This window comes from Macaca fascicularis, chromosome 1 (assembly GCF_037993035.2).
Source record: "Macaca fascicularis isolate 582-1 chromosome 1, T2T-MFA8v1.1".
Lineage (NCBI taxonomy): Eukaryota > Metazoa > Chordata > Mammalia > Primates > Cercopithecidae > Macaca > Macaca fascicularis.
Genome location: NC_088375.1, coordinates 31,081,540 through 31,103,521, shown reverse-complemented (window position 1 = coordinate 31,103,521; position 21,982 = coordinate 31,081,540). Strand labels below are relative to the sequence as shown.

Genomic DNA, 21,982 nt, shown 5'->3' with positions numbered 1-21,982 from the left:
AGATATCATCACTGACCCTACAGAAATACAAACTACCATCAGAGAATCAACACCTCTATGTAAATAAACTAGAAAATCTAAAAGAAAAGGATAAATTCCTGGACACATACACCCTCCCAAGACTAAACTAGGAAGAATTAAAATCCCTGAATAGACCAATAATGAGTTCTGAAGTTGAAGCAGTAATTAATAGCCTGCCAACCCAAAAAAGCCCAGGACCAGAGAGACTCACAGCCAAATTCTACCAGAGATACAAAGAGGAGCTGGTACCATTCCTTCTGAAACTACTCCAAAAAATTGAAAAGGTGGGACACCTCCCTAACTCATTTTATGAAGCCAGCATCATCCTGATACCAAAACCTGGCAGAGGTGCAACAACAACAAAAAGAAAACTTCAGGCCAATATCTCTGATGAACATCAATGTAAAAATCCTCAATAAAATACTGGCAAACTAAATCCAGCAACACATCAAAAAGTTTATCCACCACGATCAAGTCAGCTTCATCCCTGGGATGCAAGACTGGTTCGACATTTGCAAATCAATAAAGATAATCCATCACATAAACAGAACCAATGACAAAACCACATGATCATCTCAATAGATGCAGAAAAGGCCTTCAATAAAATTCCACATCCCTTCATGTTAAAAACTCTCAATAAGGTAGGTATCGATGGAATATATCTCAAAATAATAAGAGCTATTTATGACAAACGCACAGCCAATATCATACTGAATGGCAAGAGCTGGAAGCATTTCCTTTGAAAACTGGCACAAGACAAGGATGCCCTCTCTCACCACTCCTATTCAACATAGTATTAGAAGTTCTGGCTGGGCAACCAGGCAAGATAAATAATAAAGATATGCAAATGGGAAGAGAGGAAGTCAAATTGTCTCTGTTTGCAGGTGACATGATTCTATATTTAGAAAACCCCATTGTCTCAGTCCCCAAACTCCTTAAGCTGATAAGCAATTTCAGCAAGGTCTCAGGATACAAAATCAATGTGCAAAAATCACAAGCATTGCTATGCACCAACAACAGACAAACAGAGAGCCAAATCATGAATGAACTCCGATTCATAATTGCTACAAAGGGAATAAAATACCTAGGAATATAACTAACAAGGGATGTGAAGGACCTTTTCAAGGAGAACTACAAGTCACTCCTCAAGGAAATAAGAGGGGACACAAACAAATGGAAAAACATTCCATGCTCTTGGATAGGAAGAATCAATAGCATGAAAATGGCCATACTGCCCAAAGTTATTTATAGATTCAATGCTATTTCCATCAAACTACCATTGACATTCTTCACAGAATTAGAAAAAAACTATTTTAAATTTTGTGTGAAACCAAAAAGCCCACATAGCCAAGACAATCCTAAGCAAAAAGAACAAAGCTGGAGGCATCACGCTACTTGGCTTCAAACTATACTATAACGCTACAGTAACCAAAATAACATGGTACTGGTACCAAAACAGACATGTGGACCAATGGAACAGAACAGAGGCCTCAGAAATAACCGTACACATATACAACCATCTGATCTTCGACAAACCTGATAAAAACAAGCAATGGGGAAAGGATCTCCTATTCAGTAAATGGTGCTGGGAAAACTGGCGAGCCATATGCAGAAAACCAAAACTGGACCTCTTCCTTATACCTTTTACAAAAATTAACTCAAGATGACTTACATGTAAAACCCAAAACCGTAAAAACCCTAGAAGAAAACCTAAGCAATACCACCCAGGACGTAGGCATGGGCAAAGACTTCATGACAAAAATGCCAAAGGCAATTGTAACAAAAGCCCAAATTGACAAGTGGGATCTAATTAAAGAGCTTCTGCACAACATGAACAGGCAACCTACAGAATGGGAGAAAAATACTGCAATCTACCAAACTGACAAAGGTCTAATATCTGGAATCTACAAGGAACTTAAACAAATTTACAAGAAAAAATCCCATCAAAAAGTGGGCAAAGGATATGAACAGACATCTTTCAAGAGAAGTCATTTACGTGGCCAACAAACATACGAAAAAAAGCTCAACATCACTGATTACAAAAATGCAAATCAAAACCGCAATGAGATACCATCTCACGCCAATCAGAATGGCAATTATTAAAAGTTAGGAAATGGGCCAGGCGTGGTGGCTCACACCTGTGATCCCAGCCCTTTGGAAGGCCGAGGCAGACGAATCATGAGTTCAAGAGATTGAGACCATCCTGGCCAACATGGTGAAATGCCATCTCTACTAAAAATACAAAAATTAGCTGGGCATGGTGGCACACCTATAGTCACAGCTACTCGGGAGGCTGAGGCAGGATAATTGCTTGAACCCAGGAGGTGGAGGTTGCAGTAAGCCGAGATGCACAACTGCACTCTAGCTTGGTGACAGAGTGAGACTCCGTCTCGAAAAAAAAAAAAAAGAAGAATAAAGAAAAAGAAAAGAAAGGAAAAAAAAAAAGCCAGGAAACAACAGATGCTCGTGAGGCTGTGGAGAACTAAGAACGCTTTCACACTGTTGGTGGGAATGCAAATTAGTTCAACCATTGTGGAAGACAGTGTGGTGATTCCTCAAGGACCTAGAACCAGAAATACCGTTTGACCCAGCAATCCCATTACTGGGTATATGCCCAACCATAAAAAAGCCCAGGCCCAGATAGACTCACAGCCGAATTCTACCCAAAGGAATATAAATCATTCTACTATAAAGACACATGCACATGTATGTTTATTGTGGCACTATTCACAATAGTAAAGACATGGAACCAACTTAAATGCCCATCAAAAAATGTGGTACATACACACCATGGAACACTCTGCAGCCATAAAAAGGAAGGAGAACATGCCCTTTGCAGGGACATAGATGAAACTGGAAGCCATCATCCTCAGCAAAATAACACAGAACAGAAAACCAAAAACTGCATGTTCTCACTCATAAGTGGGAGTTGAACAATGAGAACACATGGACACAGGGAGGGGAACATCACACACCAGGGCCATTTGGGGATTGAGGGGGTGAGAGGAATGAGAGCATTAGGTTAAACAGCTAATACATGTGGGGCTTAAAACCTAGATGATATGTTGATAGGTGCAGCAAAGCACCATGGCACACGTAGACCTATGTAACACACTGACACATTCTGTACTTGTATCCCGGAACTTAAAGTAAAATAAAATAATTAAAAAAAAAAAAAAAGAAATGAGTCAAAGAATTCTCAATCTTTGGAGACGATCTGATGCAACAGAGCAGGATCCAGAGTCTTAGGAGTGTGTGGAGTGGAAGGAAATGTTGTTTTAGCTATTTCATGTCATTTTATTTTTGGAAGAGGCATGAGTTTAGTCATAAGGCCGAATTGAATTCACTGAAGTTCGTGTAACTTGAATCTGAAAGTGTATTTTTTTTATTCAGGTAAACTATTTGCCTCTGGAAACAAATACCGTGAATGAGCTCACTTTATCTACCATGACAATAAAAATAGATAAGTTCATATGGCTTAGTTCCTGAATCCTGGGCTTTGGGCTCATGAGCCATATCCTTCATTGTATCTATTGACTGATATACATTTTTCTGGTCTCTTATTAAAGTATATAGCTTTAATCGCACCATACATTTTATCATCTTATACTTAGCAAACAACCATTTTCACAATACAAATGCTTCTAAATGACAAGAGTATCATAATTATGCTAGAATTGATAGTTTTTCTGAAGGTTAAATCCGCAGGCATCTTGTTTTTTGATGGTCTTGTAATTTAGTTCCAAATCAAGCTGCTATGGCCTGCGGTCTTTTTGTTTCAGGCCTGCTTTATCTCCCTGGAGGATTTATATGAAGGCTTTGATGCCTTCTGGCCATCTCTGGAATACAAAATATGGCTAAAGCTTGCTCTCAGTACTGCCTACCAGTATTTTGAACCAAGTCTTATTGACGAGGTAAGTTACATGATTAAAATATTAATAAATTGAATTTTTATGCATTGTATTTTTTACAGAATGCGTTTCATATTTTTGAGATACAAATAGAAAGGAAATTTGTGTGCGTGTATGTGTGTGTATGTGTGTGTGTGTGTGTGTGTGTGTGTTTGAGACAGAGTCTCACTCTGTTGCCCACACTGGAGTGCAATGGTGCAATCTCAGCTTACTGCAACCTCTGTCTCCGAGGTTCAAGCAATTCTCCTGCCTCAGCCTCCCAAGTAGCTGGGATTATAGGCGCCTGCCACTACCCCTGGATCATTTTTTTTGTATTATTATTAGTAGAGACAGGGTTTCACCATGTTGTCCAGGCTGGTCTTGAACTCCTGACCTCAAGTGATCTGCTCACCTCGGCCTCCCAAAGTGCTGGGATTATAGGCGTGAGCCACCGTGCCTGGCCCTGTGTCTGATTTTCTAAAATGAGATTGCTAGAATTTTAACTGCTCTCTTATCCTGAGTTCCTACAGGTTGTCAATCCTTTTGTCACAGCTAATTTTCCCAAGCTACTTGCAATCATTTCAAAAAAAAGGTAGATTTAGCAAATTCAAAATAGGTAGATCCCCCCTGAACCAAGCATAGTGTTAATCAGAATGTGTTAACAATCGCTCCGTCTGTATTTATTATTGCCTACTCTGCCAATGTTAATATAAATCTATAAATCTCCTGCCTTTTCAAAATCTTTGTGGAGGTGACTGAGCCTCTCTCATGGACTTCCCCTCCAAACAGTAGTGGTTCAAGTTTGTCTCTGGACAAGCACAATTTACAATCTCACATTTGTATCCTATTTAGTCACTGTTGGAACCCTTACTAGCTAGTGAGTCGGAACTGGGGAAGTGAACTGGGAAAGATCTGAAGTTCAGTAATATTCACTGAACTGAGCAACTGGATATAAATAAACATTGGGTTAAAAAATGAGTGTGTCATATATGCCAGTAAGGTTTCTTTTACTATATTGCAATAATAACTTTCAGAAAAATTTTAGCAGAGGGATAAGGGAATTGGAATTCTTCTCTTTTCCTTTTACCTTGCCTCTTCATGAGGAGTGGGACAAATTTAGAGTCTAGTATGAAACTCCAGGGGTGAGAATTAGGACGAATGGATATAAACTATGGACTCAGACTTGATTCAATAATAAGGTGAATGTCCTTTACATTTTTTTTTAATTCTCAAGCAACACATATTCATTATATAAATGAGAAAGTACAGATACAAAACATTAAAAAATGTCTATTTTTAAACAGAGAATCTCTATTTAATAGTTTCTTTCTTTCTTTTTTTTTTGTTTTTTTCCCATTAAAGAACTAGCCAATTAAGATTTTTTTCCCTCTAAATCACAGAACTCAAAAAGTATATGCATTTTAAAATCAAACTAAAACAGCTGATTGTTTTTAGATTTTCTGGTTGCGAAATGCTGATAAATTTGCTAATTTTTAAATGTTTTTGGTGTCCTAGTTGTGCTGGTGCCCTCAGCAAATAAATGTATGATTCGCCTGTCAATGACTGAGATTCAAGGACTGGCTCTTGTAGCCGTGCCCTGCTTGGGGGTGGAGATGTTTAGACTGAGCTGACAGCCCTGTCAGGGTCCTGTGCAGGAGATTCCTACTGTTGGGCTGATCTCTAAGTTCCTGGGTTAGTTTGCAAGCCACAAACTGGGTGGCGTAAAAAAAACAGAAATGCATTGTTTCACAGTTCTGGAGGCTAGAAATTAGAAATCAAGGTGTTGGGAGGGTTGGCTCCTACTGAGGGGCTGTGAGGGAGAATCTGGGCCAGGCCTCCCTCCTTGGCTTATAAATAGCTGCCTTCATATTCACGTGGCGTTCTCCCTGTGTGCAAGTCTGTGTCCAAATTTCCCTTTTTTATAAGGACACTAGTTATTCAAATTAGAGGCCCATCTTCTTCCAGTATGACTTCATCTTAACTAATTGCATCTGCAGTGACCCATTTCCATAAGGTCACATTCCAGGATACTGGGAGTTAGGACTTCAGCATAAGAATTGGGTGGGAGGTGGGGTGTGTGTGTGTGTGTGTGTGTGCTCAATTCAACCCATAATAGCTCCCTCCCAGTTCTAAAATCTATGACTCTGAGCCTTGAAGTATAGCTCAGACTCTAGCTTGCTTTCTTTTGGCTTTGTGTTATTCCTATTCACCTGTCAAATGGAATGTAAGCTTACTGCTAGGTGACCCTCTGAATCTTTTAAGACTCTGGGTCTTTGTGCAAATAGAAATCTCCTGAGTCATAGCCGAGTACCCTGCTGTGGCTGACAGCTCACAAATTAGGGCTGGGCAATAGTATCCAGGGCCCATTAACAGCACAAACACTTGGAATTTAGACATTTGTCAGAGGCCATTCTGAATGCTAAATAAATCCTGTCTGTTGGTGCCAGGGGCCGTGTACCTTCTGACATCCTCAAATAATTCAGATCGATCAGTGAATCTGTTTTCTTCTTGATACCATCTGTCAGTTTGTATGACTTATTTTTAAAAATGCAATTTTATCGTAGGACTTAAAGTTTCAGAAGTGTGTGATGTTCAATCAAGCATATGTGGAAACTTTATCAAGCTATAATGAAATGAATATTGATAATATGACCATGAAATTTGTTATCCTTGTGTATGGCAGTGTAATTGATACTAAGACAGAGGAACCATATTTTGCACCTTGCATTATACCTACAACCTGTGAGCAGGTAAGAAGTATCGTTTCTAAAGAGTCTCTTGCTTTTCACAGTGCTTCAAAAGTGACTTTAAAACTCAACTGGCCACCTTAAAAAGAAATTTAACCTGGAATAACCCTGTAGTTCTTACTTGCCTTTTGCAAACAGTAAAAATGTATCAAGGGCTTCTGTGTACTGTAGTACAGGTGCCCTACACGAGGGTGTGCCCAGGGGACAGGGAGCTGGAATCTGCCTGCTGTTTGCTTGCCATGCACGCCCTTTGCTCTGGCATGCGGCTGTGCCAGAGGAAGGATGAGATGCAGTAAGTTTTCCCTGGTTTACACCAAGGCAATGATGCTATGTTCTAGCATAGCTCTGGAAGTATCTGCGTAGCTCTGGAAGTATCTGCACCGGTTGACAAGAAAGGAGTAGAGCAGGGGCCACATCATTTTGTTGCCACATTGGGGGCTGTGGTCACTTGATAGTAGATCCTGGGCCCTGGGTCTCAGCATTCCATACCTCTGTAATGACAAAGGAAGTGTGACCACCTAGGACATAACAGGGCATGGGAAGGGTAGAAGCAAACTCCCTAATGGTCCAAGCTGCCTGCCACTGGACAAAGGCATGGGGAGGACCAAGAGGCCATGGGAAGAGACGACATCTCTTTAAATCTGGGAGTAAGTTTCTCCCCTATGGGAGAGACCTTTCCTGCCAGTTCAGACTGTGAAAATTCATTAGGAAAATTTGTCCTGGAAAAGTTGGTAAACCTAAAAAGTGAATTTTTTCCTTTCAAAACATTCTTACTTTGTACCTTTCATCAATTCAGATGATGAAGGTAATTTAAATGTTTTTAATAGAAAATTAAAATCTTGTTTACTTTTGAAACAAAGGATGGAGGTAAGAGGCAAGCGGGCAACAGGAGTAATACTGCAGCTTAGCGTCTTAAGAGACCAGGGTTTGGAGTCAGGCACACTTAGACTTAAAACTTGACCCCTGTGCCTACTTGTACTTGAGCTTAGGTAAGCTGCTTAACCTTTCTGACCCTCAATTTCCTTCTTAGTAAGATAGATAGGGATAAGGTCAGCAGCCATCTTATCGGGTTATTGTGAGGATTAAATGAGATAATGTGTGGTAATCTAAAAATGATAGTTACGATGATTCCTTGTTTGCTGCTGGCATTCTGGGAGGCAGATTTTATGGCACATAGGACAAATGGTCTAAGAAAGGAAGACAGTCTTGCCATCCTGGGAATGCTGAGCCTTGAGCCCTTGAGCTTCAGTGTAGGAGTAAAAGTAGCTTACTGGATGCTGGGGATTCCCTGCTTTCCAAACTGGGAATTTCCAGTCTAGTTACAAGTAAGGTGTAGAAATTTCCTCTCTGGTGTCTAAATATGCAAGGACAATTTGTTGGTCTAAGACTTCTCAACATCAAAGAGGATTTGAAATTTAGAATACAGAGCCAAGATTGAAGACCCAGCTCTACGCTTTGGCTTATTTTTTATACTCTTTGGAAAGGTTAGAAAGAAGCCAGGTTAGAGATCAAATAATGCTCTTTTGACTAATTTTGACTTTTCTCCTCTAGGTTCAGGGAACTTCTGATTTAAGCAAGCTGCTAATAGTCCAAGCATCAGAGCTTACCCAAAGGAATAGTAACACCAATGTCATGGGTAAGGGATAGACCTTTAGTGGTAGGAAAACTATTGAGAAGGAAATTCAATACATGTAAAATTCCTTTAACTCTAAGAAAGTGATTTGAGAGGGCACTATGTGGGTTTATCATTAGTCCCCATCCTCGGGCCCACCCTGGCTGCCACATTGCTCTGGGAGGTCACATATGAGAGACTTCCAGACCCTAAAATCCAGGTGGCTCCTTCCTCTGCCGTGTCCCTCCCTCCATACACTAGTCAGGGGAGAGCAGCTTCTGCGGTGCACTCTGTTGCTGCCCTGGTAGGCTGGAACCACATGGTGCTGGCAGTGCAGGAATGGGGAGGGAACAGACTCTCTCACAGGAGCCCAGGTATGGGGAGCTGGTTTGCTCCCAGCAACTGAAGGGAATAGGGAACCTTACCCATGCTCAGTGAGTATTCCAAACCATGGTCACAGCTACAAGTCAAATGACTTGCTTTGAGTATGCTTTGATAGTCACTGAGTAGTTATAGTTACGTTTATTAGCATCCAACTGCATGCATCATGATGCTAAGCATTATACAGAGAAGACTTGATAGGAGGAGCTTGCTAGAAAAAGCACACTCAGGATCTTTCATCTTCTGCTCAGCATCCCTGCCCTCCCAAGCCCAATGACAACATTCTCCCAGCTGTCCCAGCTTGAGGACACATTCTGGGTTTGTAACTCTAACCTGCACCATCCCAGTGTTTACAATTCATGTGATCCATCGGTTTATCTATTATGCAATTCTTAATGAATCGTTGCTTTGGGGGAGGGATTTACATGATTTCAAATTGTGTGCGAAGAGTGAGGTTTTCTCAGTATCTTATATCTCACTATTTCTCAATTGCATACTTTTTATAAAATTCAGCCCCACTGTGTGCTGGGTACTGTGCCAAGAGCCAATTGGTGAGTGAGCCAGATGAGGTATTTGCCTTCACAGGAGAGAGAGATATTCAATAAGTAATTATACTTTTCCCTTGGCAGCAATTTGAACCTCAGAGGTTCCTGTGGCTCACCCTTCACCCCCTCTTCTAGGGTCATACATAGCACTATGATTTAGGGAGCCTCCTCTGCTATTGGGTCACCTGTCCAAGTGGGCTAGCACTGAGATGACCATTTCCCCAGCCCACACAGTCTCTGAAAGTCTGCTGCTCTGCTGCTTCCAAATCACTCTTGGGGCACAGGAGTCTATGGCAAGGCTGGGAACTCAGGGCCTAGCGTCAGCCCCCTTGGGTCACCCTAAGAAGTGCTATTGAGTCAGAGATCTTAAGCACTGTCAGGGAGCAGGGCACAGGTCCCTAGTGTTCTTGTGCTCACAGGCCCCTTTTCTTCATGAGTTCCTCTGTAATCATTTTTAGATAGAGGGAAACACATCACTTTGTATTCCTCATGGGTTTGAGACAAAAGTCACAAATGGTAGGCACATGGACTGGATCTTTGACTCTTAATTTGTTTAAGAGTCACTTGTTTTCTTTTAAAATTTTAAAATTAGTTGCCAAATAGAAACAAATGTTTTGCATTTTAAAAATGCAGATTTTGAAGTTTTCATGAAAGAATAAGGTCAGCCAGCACTCAGCCCTCATTCCTGTATGTGGCAACAGATAGGGCTGAGTATCAGTTGGCGTCTATAGAGGGAGCAGACGCTCTGCAGCTTGCCACAGTCCACACGGCTCCCTCTTGCCTTTACCCAGCCCACTTCAACTGTTTACGTGATCTGCCTATTCCCATATGAGTTTGTCAGCCCTTGTATTGGACTTTAGGGAGCCTACCACAAACCTCTGAGGGAAGAAAAAACAGGGACATTTGAGAGGGGGAAGGGAAAAGGGAGACTTATAGGGAGAAAGCAAATAGAAAATATTTTCTGGTTGCCTTTACTCTTAAATTCCTAATTTACTTTTTCTGTTCAATGATCGGATTTGGTTAACCTCAGTCGACACTGGTCTTCAAACAACAGGGAGAGAATATGACTGGAAGACAAGAGATGAGGTAATAAACTTGACACTTTGATTATATTTTTTTCTTACTGCAAATATTGAACTATACAGCTAAAACAAATTGAGGTAAAATAGCAAAATGTAGGTGGTGAGAAAAGACACTCCTAGCTACAACTCATTAATTGGGACAAATTAGAATAAAGCCCATCTGAATTACTTAAAAATTAAAATTACAGAGTATTTTTGAAAGACGTAATTTTGCCCCACCCCATTTTTCCCCCCTCACTGATATTTAGGTCAAAGAATAGGAATCTATGGAATTTGCAGTGAGGAGAGACATACATCATGCACACGTGTAGACACCAGAGTCTAAATCTCCATGCTTCTGCCTTTGGAGTGTGGATTCCTGGATGTATAGATTGCTATGCTTGCAATTTGTGGGGTCACAGGCTGATCATAGACATCTTCCTAGAGTACCAATTTTACTTGAGCATCTTTTAAAGGAAAAGGTTCACTCATTTAACTAGCGGGTTATTTAAAACATTTTATATTAAAAAACTTATTATCGAGTAGGATGACAAATTTGCATGAATTTTTAAGATAAAACAAGAGACTTCAAAACATTTTGTTATGGAGAGTCATGTAGATTTTTGCCCCCACATCTTTTCCTTCTTTCTTCAGTGACCAGGACCAATTTAGAGAAGTCTGAGAAGGCTGGAAGTCATGCCTAGAGTTGAAAAGGAACGTGGGCCTTTCATGTGGGACCAGGACAGAATAGAGACAAGTCTGGTGGTGGTGAGGCAGCCTGCAAGACTCATGACTCTAGAGGTCTCTATTAGGCCTCCTGTTTGGGCCAGAGCAGACTGCTGGGTGGACTGGAGGAGCAGATGACTCTGACAGGGTAATAGGATGCTAGGCAAATGCTGAAGTGGGCCAGATAGTAGTGATGGTGCTAAGCACAGGCTTCAAGGGCCTTTAGTCTTTTCCCAGCCAGGTGCCAAGTCATCCCAAATAAACAGCTTTTTTTTTTTTGAGATGGAGTTTCACTCTGTCACCCAGGCTGGAGTACAGTGCACAATCTTGACTCACTGCAACGTCTACTTCCTGGGTTCAAGCAAATCTCCTGCCACAGCCTCTGGAGTAGCTGGGACTACAGGCACATGCCACCATGCTCAGCTACCTTTTTTGATTTTTAGTGGTGACAGGGTTTCACGATGTTAGCCAGGATGGTCTCGACCTCCTGACCTCATGATCTGCCCACCTTGGCCTCCCAAAGTGCTGGGATTACAGGCGTGAGCCACCACGCCCGGCCATAAACAGCAAGAGAAGTCCCATGGCCCACTTCATCCCCAGCCCAAAGACCCTTCTAATAGCAATGTTGGTCCTGCCACTGTTATTTATGATAATCAAGGTGGTTTGCGTGTATTTGTTGGGGAAAGGAAAGTTGCATTGACCAAATTTATGGTCAATAGTTCCTTTAAACCAGGTAACCTCGTTCTTTTTAGGCATCCCTCCCAGGGCCTTCCTCTCCTCTCTTTTAAAGGGACCCTATTTCACAAAGGGGAATTAAGAGTCAAACAATTGAGTTCCTCATTTGTTACTATCTTGCCCAGCCCCCATTACTTAAAAAGATTCCCATTCTGATTTACAAGAAGAGTTTCCAGTAGCCCTGCAATCAGTCATAAAGTTAATTGGAATTCAACTTCTGTAACATTTCTCTTCTTCTTAAACACACCTTTGATAGACTACTCTCATTGAATTAACGTAGTATCTCTTCACAAGATGACAGCGTAGAGATGCACATGTAATTAATTATATGCACACTCAAAATTCTTCACATGAAGATCTTTTAGGAGGAATGTTTCAGATAATAAAATAGACATGCTTACATAAGTTTTCTGGTTCCATTTAACAGTTAAGTTTTTCCTGAAATGTTTATAGGCTAATATTTAACTTTTGACTTTCTTTTATAGTTGAAAACTGGATACCATTTTAGAAAAGGGTATTAATGATACAAATATGATGTGTGGAGTCAGGTTAAAGACCAAGCTACTTTCCTCACTCAAATGCTAAAGGATTATCTCCAAGGAGTTTACTTAGAAGCTACTGAAACAGGTTACTGCTGCATTTATTTTATAAGCAATGGATGGACTGCTGTAAAAATTCTTAATTTTAAGTAGTTGCATTATATTTGAAATGTTAAAAAATTCTTCGGGATAATATAAAATACACTGAAACATATGTCTTATCAAATGAAACCCTGTTTCCAGCTAAGAGCAAATTTTAACATAGTGCATTATAAAAAGTATTGTATAACCGATATGTTACTATCTAAAGTATAGAATCTGTAATTTTCATTTGTGAAATTGTTATAATTAGTGCCTCCCTAATATTTTCCAGAGTGTAGCTGTTCTCCCCTTCCCAATTTGGTAAATATTGAAAAACTGAATTATATTCCACAATCTTAGTAACTTTCAGTAAGTAACTTTTGCTTTCAGTAAAATTTAGGAGAAATTAATATTCTCATATTGCATAGTACTGTTTGATGTCACCTTTCATTTTATTTTTAAAAATAAAATAAAGTTGAGTTTTATGGTTGACTGTTTATTATTAGAACCCATTATTCCTTTTCATCTCAACAAGACTGAAAGGAATACATAATACGTTAGAAGAAAACCATAATAGTAGTGTTACAGAAAGGGAGTCAGATCCAGACCCCAAGAGAAGCGTTCTTGGATCTCATGCAAGAAAGAATTCAAGGCGAGTCCACAGTGCAAAGTGAAAGCAAGTTTATTAAGAAAGTGAAGGAATAAAAGAATGGCTACTCCATAGACAGAGCAGCCCCGAACGCTGCTGGTTGCCTATTTTTATGGTTATTTCTTGATGATATGCTAAACAAGGGGTGGATTATTCATGCCTCTCCTTTTTAGACCATAGACGGTAACCTCCTGATGTTGCCATGGCATTTGTAAACTGTCATGGTGCTGGTGGGAGTGTAGCAGTGAGGACAACCAGAGGTCACTCTTGTCGCCATTTTGGTTTTGGTGGGTTTTGGCTGGCTCCTTTACTGCAACCTGTTTTTATCAGCAAGGTCTTTATGACCTGTATTTTGTGCTGACCTCATATCTCATCCTCTGACTTAGATTGCTTTATCCGTCTGGGAATGCAGCCCAGTAACCTTCAGTCTCATTTTACCCAGCTCTTATTTAAGATGGAGTTGCTCTGGTTCACATGTCTCTGACATTTCCCCCTCCCTTTTATAAAAGGAGGGGGAAACCTTAATCCTGAGGGTTGCAGAGGGATGAAGATCCATCTTCTGTAGCTTTTTCAGGTTGAATGGGGTGATGATATTTTTGCCTAACTATGAGGATCTCTTGCATTCAGGGTGGAGAGGAGTTTAGTAAGAAAGCATCAGTATGGTAAGGTTCATTCATAATTCTTGAATTTTGACAAAAGGTGATATCTGGAAGATTAATAAGTGTTTAATTTAAGAAAATATTTAGGGCCAGGCATGGTGGCTCATGCCTGTAATCCCAACGCTTTGGGAGGCCAAGGTGGGTGGATCATGAGGTCAGGAGTTTGAGACCAGCCTGGTCAACATAGTGAAACCCCATCTCTACTAATAAAACAAAAATTAGTCAGGCATGGTGGCGTGCTCCTGTAGTCCCAGCTACTCAGGAGGTAGAGGCAGGAGAATCACTTGAACCCGGGAGGTAGGGGTTGCAGTGGGCTGAGATCATACCACTGCACTCCAACCTGGGTGACAGAGCGAGACTCCATTTCAAAAAAAAGAAAAAAAAAAAGAAAGAAACATTTAGTAGGCTTGTTCTGTTTTCCTACACAAAGAGTATAACAGTAATATATTCCACAAGAGTAAGGCAAAATAAGTAAAGTTATATTCTAAGTAAACTAAATTAGAAGGCTTTTCATGAACTGGGCAACTTTTAGAGCTAAGCTGGTATAGGGTTAGTTGGTTGTAATGTGCCCAGAATTAGAATACTGATCCAGACTTTTATATTACCCATCCTCTTGTTTTTTTCTGAGCAACAGTCAGAGATTACTGGTTGGTTCACAGGAGTAAGCAGGGTTAGCCTAAATTGCAGAAACAGAAACAACCAATGAGACTAGAATTTAATAACAAGTGTCCCATAGTTCTTGAAACATAATATTTCTCTCTCCAGTTATCCATTTTTACTAAAGACAAATCATGGTGAGACTGATTTACTTTATTATACTTGGCCTGATTATTTGTATAAAGTGCAGCAAGAATAATTATTTTTCACATAGGTTTTTAAATTGGCTTTGATAGAACTCTGTTTTGTAAGGAATCTCAGATAAGACTTTTTAAAAGCTGAGTCCAGCCATGGGTTTGTACCCTCTAATACCTATGAGTTGGGTAAGTTTCTTTCCTCTTGCAGTCCCAAGATAACTTACTTCTACTTCTACTAGACTTGATAGAAAGTGACATTTACTTACCACAAGTCAGAAACCCTGTACAGGGACTGTGTAGGCAAGGTATGAGGCCAGTTCCCCAAAGGGCTTTTACTGGCTCTACACGTTAATTTTAATTCCTTAAAGGAAAACACACTGTTCCAATAAAAGCCTTGGTAAAATAACCAGTTTCTCCAATTGTGCCCTTTTACAAAAGAAAACAGATTCTGATTGTACTTATGCAAATAACTATATTGCCATAAGTTAGAATACTCACAACTAGTTTCCAAATTCTGGAGAAATCAGGTAGAGAGAAACAAATACACACCAAATTTTGTTCACAGTAGTATATTTTACTCAATTGCTAAAAGCTATAAATAGAAAAGCTCAAAAGAAAAGTTTCCTTGACTCTGAAAAACAAAACAAAGGATCAGCAACATTTTAAGCAAAGTTAAAAGGATTACTTCAGTCTTCCATTGGTTCAGTTAATTTAGTTAAGACCTGTTCTATTTTATATTCACGAACAGTCCAGCTCTTCATGAGAGTTCTAAAAGGTGTTTTCTCTATTCTAATGTTACAATCTCCAAAGTTATTAGAAAAACCTGCATTTAAGAACACCTGTTAGAATTCTATAATTGATTATAAACCACCTTCTGAAGAGGATTAAAACAAGTTAACAATTGTCTGTGGCTTACAAAATGTTTTAGGGCAGCCACAGTCAAAGAAACAATTGACAAGGAAATTTGTTACCTCTGTGGCATACAGTGATTTTGTGTAACAATTATAATTGTTACTGATAATGTACACTAAGTCATATCAGAGTTATAGGAGTTTCCCATAATTTTGGAATATATACCAATAACACAGTTACGAAAATACAGCCCAAAGAAAACCAAACACCATTTTATATTTGACAATACTTCCTTTATGACTTTTGTACCGAATAAACCAAATGTCACTGTTGCATTAGTGCATTATTTATGTCAAACCCAATTCTTAATAAAACCTTATAAATAAATCCATCCAATCTTAGTTTGACCATAAGGTAAGATTCTCATAAGCCTTTTATAACCCTTTACAAGTTTTTGTTAAAGAGCAGATCATAAGCACGGTTTTGCTCTAAGAAAAGCCTGTTGTGCTTTTATTCCAGTGTTTAATTTATAGAAAAACTGAATAATATCCCTTTAATTCAGCCAATGTCCACACACAGACTCTCTTTTATAATTATTTTTTTACAAACCTTTTACAACTGTTTAAACCTTTAGCTTTATTCTGTCTTACTTAAAACAATTCTTTAACCCTTTAGGCAAAAAAAAAAAAAAAAAAAAAAAATCTACATTCTCATGCCTTTTTGTCATCTTTTACCAAAAATACATTTTACTTTCCTTGAACACCTTACAGGTAAAAGTGTTTCTTCAATAGTCTCAATTACATGTTTAAATGTTAACTTTTAGTGACTTTAACTTTTGGTGAAAGCCTTGGTTAGTAAGCAATTTGAATTGTATGCTAGGTGTGGAGCCTAGCCTAGGACACACCAGGCAGAAGTGCAGATAAGGGCTGACTCTCCAGCATAGCTAGGGGTGTGGCTAACTCCACATGTTCCCATGCCTTATCTAGCAGTAAAGCAGGCAAGTTGTACAGTAGGAGTCATAGTGGCATTATATGAAGCATTTAGGAGGCCTAACAACCTTTGAATTGTACAATGTTTCTTGCATAAATTCCCTTTCACAAATCTTTCACAATTTACACAGACTATCTAAGACATTCTTGGACTTTCTGATTTGCCCTAAATATTCTTCCTTTTAAACAACCAGTCATTTAACTTTAGGGCAAGAATTTATCACACGAGATCCTTTTTTATATAAAATCTCTTTTTAAATAATCTTCTTTGTATAGGTAGGGGACATGGCTAATTTCACATGTCCCCAAGCCATATCTAGAATCTAATGGCTTTAAGGTAGGTAAATTGAACAATTTTTAAAAGTCAAAGAAGCTGTTTATGACCTTAAAGCATTTAGCAAACTTAATATCTGATCTGCATGATTTAGACTAAATGTTTTTATCAATCATTTTAAAGCTGTTTTTATTTCCCCAAAATTACTAAAGTTACATGAACTAAAAGGCATTACAGTTTTTATTTTGCTTTCAAAATATTTGTGTTTATTTATGTTTAAGCCAATTAATTAGAGTTCTTTTATATAAACATTACACACAACACATATATAGCTACACAGAAAGACAGAAGAAGATTACTACAGTAGTTGTAAAATTTTTCATTTGCCAAGTTTTAAGTTTCTTAATTGGATTACTGGCTTTAGGGTGGAGCCCTTGGAAGAACAGGGCCTGGCAACTGGTCTCTGGTGCCTCTTTTCCCAAGGAGTCCAGGCTGTTAGAGCTTGAATATCTGCTTTTAATTAAACTGATTTTAACCATAGCACTCAAAAGTCCTTTTAGAATTTCTTATGCCAAACAGCCAATATTTCTAGCTTTTGAACTTTACCAAAGGTAACCTCCCAGGTGGTTAGAGAAAGGAAAATTTAAGACAGTCCCTGGAGGAGAACAGAATAGACAAAGTCGTGGAGATATTAAACCAGAAACAACTTACTTCCTGGGTGGGGAAATGGACCTGGATCACCACTGTGAAAGTGCAAAAACCTTTGTTACTGAGCTACAGCACAGGGCGGCCTCCGTTTCCTTTCCCAGGAATTTAGAATAGTTAATTTTGAGCTTGCGAAGACTTTTAACTATTTAATATGATTTTTAAAGCTAACTATGACATGAACCCTAAAATTCCTGTTCCCTGAAGGCGGAGACCAAAAGAAAGTACCGCCACATAGTTAAAAGGTCAGGCTCCCAAGGACATAAAACAAGGTGGAGACTTTATCCAGTTTTTTTTTGTTTGTTTTAGGGAACTGCAGTCCAGTTTGCTACTGACCAGCCTGCTGGGTCTTGAAAAGCAGGCTTACAGGTGTTCTAGGTCCATGTTTTATCCTGAAGTACCCCTCGACACAGAAAAACAAATTTATACTACAAAATACATCAGCTTAAGACTAGCCTTAGAATTCTTTTTCACATTAATCGAAACTTTACAGAGGAGATAAACACTGTGTTTGTTTCATTTGTTTTTTATCATTCATTTAACTGTTTGCACAGAGAGAGAGAAGCCAGAAATCTAACTGGCCGGAAATGCTTACCCTTTTGCTGGCATGCCAGGCTTCTGGCTTCCCTTTCCCTGAGTGGCCCTAGTGATCTGGCTTGTGGCACCATTGCCCTAGGGACCAAGCCGCATCATAAAGGAAAATTATTTTTTTTATTTTGACCAGAGCAAAATACATGTGATAAAACATAGACATTAGCCACTCCGCTTAGCACCCAATATCAAACTGGCAAGGCTTAAATTTGCCCCCAAATGGGCCCTGTCATCTTTAATCCAACCTCTGACTTGGGAGTTTCAACATGTGGTCTCTGGGCAAGATGGTTGCCCTGAATAAAAGATAGGAAGGGAAAAGTAGAGCCGGGAGCGGTGGCTCACACCTGTAATCCTAAAACTTTGGGAGGCCGAGGCAGATGGATCACCTGAGGTCAGGAGTTTGAGACCAGCTTGGTTGACATGGCAAAAACCCATCCCTACTAAATATACAAAAATTAGCTAGGCGTGGTGTCGGGTGCCTGTAATCTCAGCTACTAGGGAGGCTGAGGCGGGAGAACCGCTTGAACCCAGGGGGTGGAGTTTGCAGTGAGCCGAAATCATACCACTTCACTCCAATCTGAGTGAAACAGTGAAACTCCGTCTCAAAAAAAAAAAAAAAAAAAAAAAAAAAAGGAGGTAGAGAAGGAAGGTATTGCCTGTGGCAGGGTGGGGAAGGTGAAGGCTTAGGGAAGCCAGGGAAACCCACTTTTTCCCTCCGACAATGAAAAAGTCCAGGCGGCCGCTTGTTGGTAGCAAAGGAGTCTTTTCCAGCAGTCCCATTAGCTCTCAAGTTTCCCCTTTTAGCAGGGGAAAAGCTCCCCATGTCCCATGATCCTGTACATGCCTAATCCTGTCACCCATAGCTGTCAGCAAAGAGTACAAGGCAGATTAATCCAAAGAGAATAGCAGTTAACATCCCATAGTGCCAAACCTGTTCTTAGGGACTTTACTGAGAGGGGCCTCTAACCAACCCCCTAAATCTTAGAAGGGATTCTAACCCTCCTAAGTTGGGCCTGTAACCCAAGGTCAGTCAAGCGTCCTTGCCTTTTATTAAGAGGGGCCTTTAACCTACTCAGTCTTTGGAGAGACTCTTAATTCCCCTAAGGGGGACCTCTAACCCAATTCCATTCTTTACCTGGGTACCCCACCGCTTACCCCAAGTCATCCAATCATTGCTGCAGTCTATTTTCCTTGGGTTTGGGGGGGGTCTCCTCAGTATCGTCCCTTTTGTGGTTTGTGAGAAAGATGTTACTGGACCCCACCACTTACCCAAAGTTCACCTTTGGGTCGGGGGTTTCTGCAGTACAGTCACTTCCCTTGTTGCCAGAAAGATGTTACAGGACCCCACTACTTACGCAAAGGTAGCCGTTGGTCAGGGTTTCTGCACGATAGTCCCTTTGTGGTCACCAGAAATATGTTACAGGAAAGGGGTGCAGATCCAGACCCCAAGAGAGGGTTCTCGGATCTTGTGCAAGAAAGAATTCAGGGCGAGTTCAGAGTGCAAAGTGAAAGCAAGTTATTAAGAAAGTAAAGGAATAAAAGAATGGTTACTCCGTAGACGGTTGCCCATTTTTATGGTTATTTCTTGATGGTACACTAAACTGGGGTGGATCCCATTTTTAGACCATATAGGGTGACTTCCTGACGTTGCCATGGCATTTGTAAACTGTCACGGCACTGGTGGGAGTGTAGCAGGGAGAACGACCAGAGGTCACTCTTGTCATTTTGCTTTTGGTGGGTTTTGGCTGGCCTACTGCAACCTGTTTCCTCAGCAAGGTCTTTATGGACCTGTATTTTGTGCTGACCTATCTCATCCTGTGACTCAGGATGCGTTAACTGTCGGGGAATGCAGCCCGGTAGGTTTCAGCCTCATTTTACCCAGCTCCTATTTAAGATGGAGTTGCTTTGGTTCACACACCTCTGACACAGGTAAGAATAGAAGGGAATACAAGAGAAGAAGTCAAGTTCAAACCATTAAGAAACTTCTGGATACCTAGCTTAATAAGGCAGTATTTCTCAGCGTGGTCCTTGGAGCATCTGTGTGTTAACAAATATGAGGTGTTTCTGAACATTACGGAAACCTGACCACAATGGCATCACCACATAGGGGTCCATCTTTCCAGTTTAACTGGATGTCTGGAAATAGGCGGACAGGAGTGGTGCGGCTGCTTGAGGATGTTTTTACGGACCCAGGGTTCCTGTAGCCTACTTCTCCTTTATCCTTGGCTTGTGATATTTATCCTCACGGTGGCAAAACAACACCTGTTAACACCAGGCCTCCCAACTGTTTTCCAGGAGCTTTCTCCTAATGAGGCTTTGCCTTTTCAGTTAGGAAGGGACCTGACCCTAGGCCAGAACTGTCACATGGCCACACTTATTTCAAAATTCACCTTGAGATGAACCGGCACCTCACCTTCTTACCCTTATGAAATCTTGGTCTTCTTAGTAAGGCTTAAAAGGGAAATGGATATCGGTTGAACAACAGCAGTGTTTGTTGTATTCTGTGTCACAGTCACCTGGGTTGTCAAAAGTGAATTCATGAGCTGGGTGTGGTGGTATGTGCCTGTAATTCCAGTTACTCAGGAGGCTGAGGCAGAAGAATCTCTTAAGTTCAGGAGTTGGAGACTAGCCTGGGCAACATAGTGAGACCCTGTGTCTAAAATATTGTTTTAAAGAAAATGGATTTATAGCCACCTACGGAATCAATCCCTGGGGGTAGGTCTCTGGGCTCTGCATTTTAGTGTGCTCCTCAGGTGGTTTACTGCAGATTGAAGCCTGAGTTCCACAAGTATAGGTGATACAGAAGTAGAAGAAAACATATGTCTGTTTGTTTAGGAGGCAGTACATCACCATATATTTGAGACAACTAAAGGATAATACTTCATCGCAAGCGTATGTTAGGATACTGAGGGGCTGCAAGTACCAGAAAACCCAACTCAGACTTAAATACTAAAGAAATTTTTAATTTTATGCAATGCAAGTTAAGAGGTAGGACATGTTTGTGGTTGGTAGACTCAGTGAAGGTCATCAAATATGAGTTTTTCTTTCTCTCCACTCTGCTGTTCACCTTTTCAGCCTCATTCTACGGCTGATTCACTACTCCTAGGTGGTAAGACAGCTACCAGCAGCAATTAGTGCTTCATGTTTTCTTGCGTATATCCAGTGGGAGACAAACAAGTGCTTACAATTGCTCTCCAGAGTGGGAAAGAATTCTAGAAACCTCCAACAATCCTCTTATTTGTGTCTCATCAGCAAGAAGCGAATTACATGGCCATTTCTGAATGACAAGAGGGTAGCAATGGCCTTTTAACCAGTTAAATGCTATGCCCATTCAGCTAGAATCAATGTTGTCAGCATTTCCTCCATTTGCATTGTTTCAAAGAGGAAGGGTCAAATGGATGTGAGGGAGTAAATCCCTAAGCCAGTTCACTGCACCCAGTAATTGGCATCCTGACTTGGCCATTTAGGTACAGCCATTCTGGCTTCTAATCCCTTTGCTGAGCTTCTCACTGCAGATCCCTATCTTTTGGTTGGAGGTTGGGGGTAAGATCAGACTTTTGATGAGACGACAACAAAGGAATCACAAGTCTATCACTTTGGTCACCTTAGAAGACTGTACACTTTAAAAGACTAGCCAAAGCATTTCCCAACTCTTTGGTCACATAGACTGCCTCTCAAGTTGTATTTCTTTCATAGCTGCAGTAGTCATACATTAATTCACTTCCTATAAATAAATCATTGGATGCATAATGAAAATTTTCTATGAAAACTGAGGGCAGCAATTCTCATAAGGGGACTCTACTTTCCCCGCCTAATAGTGTTACAGTCATGCATCACATAAAAGTGCTTCAGACAAATGGACCACATATATGACAGTGGTCTCATAAGTGTTTAACGGAGCATTTATAGAAACCTAATATATTGCACTTGATGTTGGCACCGCAGATCAAGTAGGGAAATGACTGATATTCAGTAATGATGCTGGGACATTTGGTTTTCAATATGATAAAATATATAGAAAATAAAAATATATACCATCTAGGTTTGTATAAGTATACTCTATGTAATGTTCACAAAACAAAGAAATTGGCTAGTGGTGCTTTTCCTAGAACATATCCTTGTCGTTAAGCA

The 21,982-nt window shown here is 40.2% G+C and overlaps 1 protein-coding gene across 1 annotated transcript in view; it reads left to right on the top strand.

The window, feature by feature from the left end:
* The window catches only part of SLC9C2 (solute carrier family 9 member C2 (putative)), a 98,178-nt gene extending 87,633 nt beyond the window's left edge, over positions 1-10,545 (top strand). The window contains exons 23-27 of the mRNA XM_045397572.2: positions 3,804-3,935; positions 6,476-6,661; positions 8,210-8,294; positions 8,546-8,553; positions 10,227-10,545. Of these exons, the coding sequence (XP_045253507.1) occupies positions 3,804-3,935; positions 6,476-6,661; positions 8,210-8,294; positions 8,546-8,553; positions 10,227-10,286 (471 nt within the window). The 3' untranslated portion in view covers positions 10,287-10,545. The remainder of the gene's footprint in view (positions 1-3,803; positions 3,936-6,475; positions 6,662-8,209; positions 8,295-8,545; positions 8,554-10,226) is intronic.
* Positions 10,546-21,982: the final 11,437 nt, after the last annotated feature.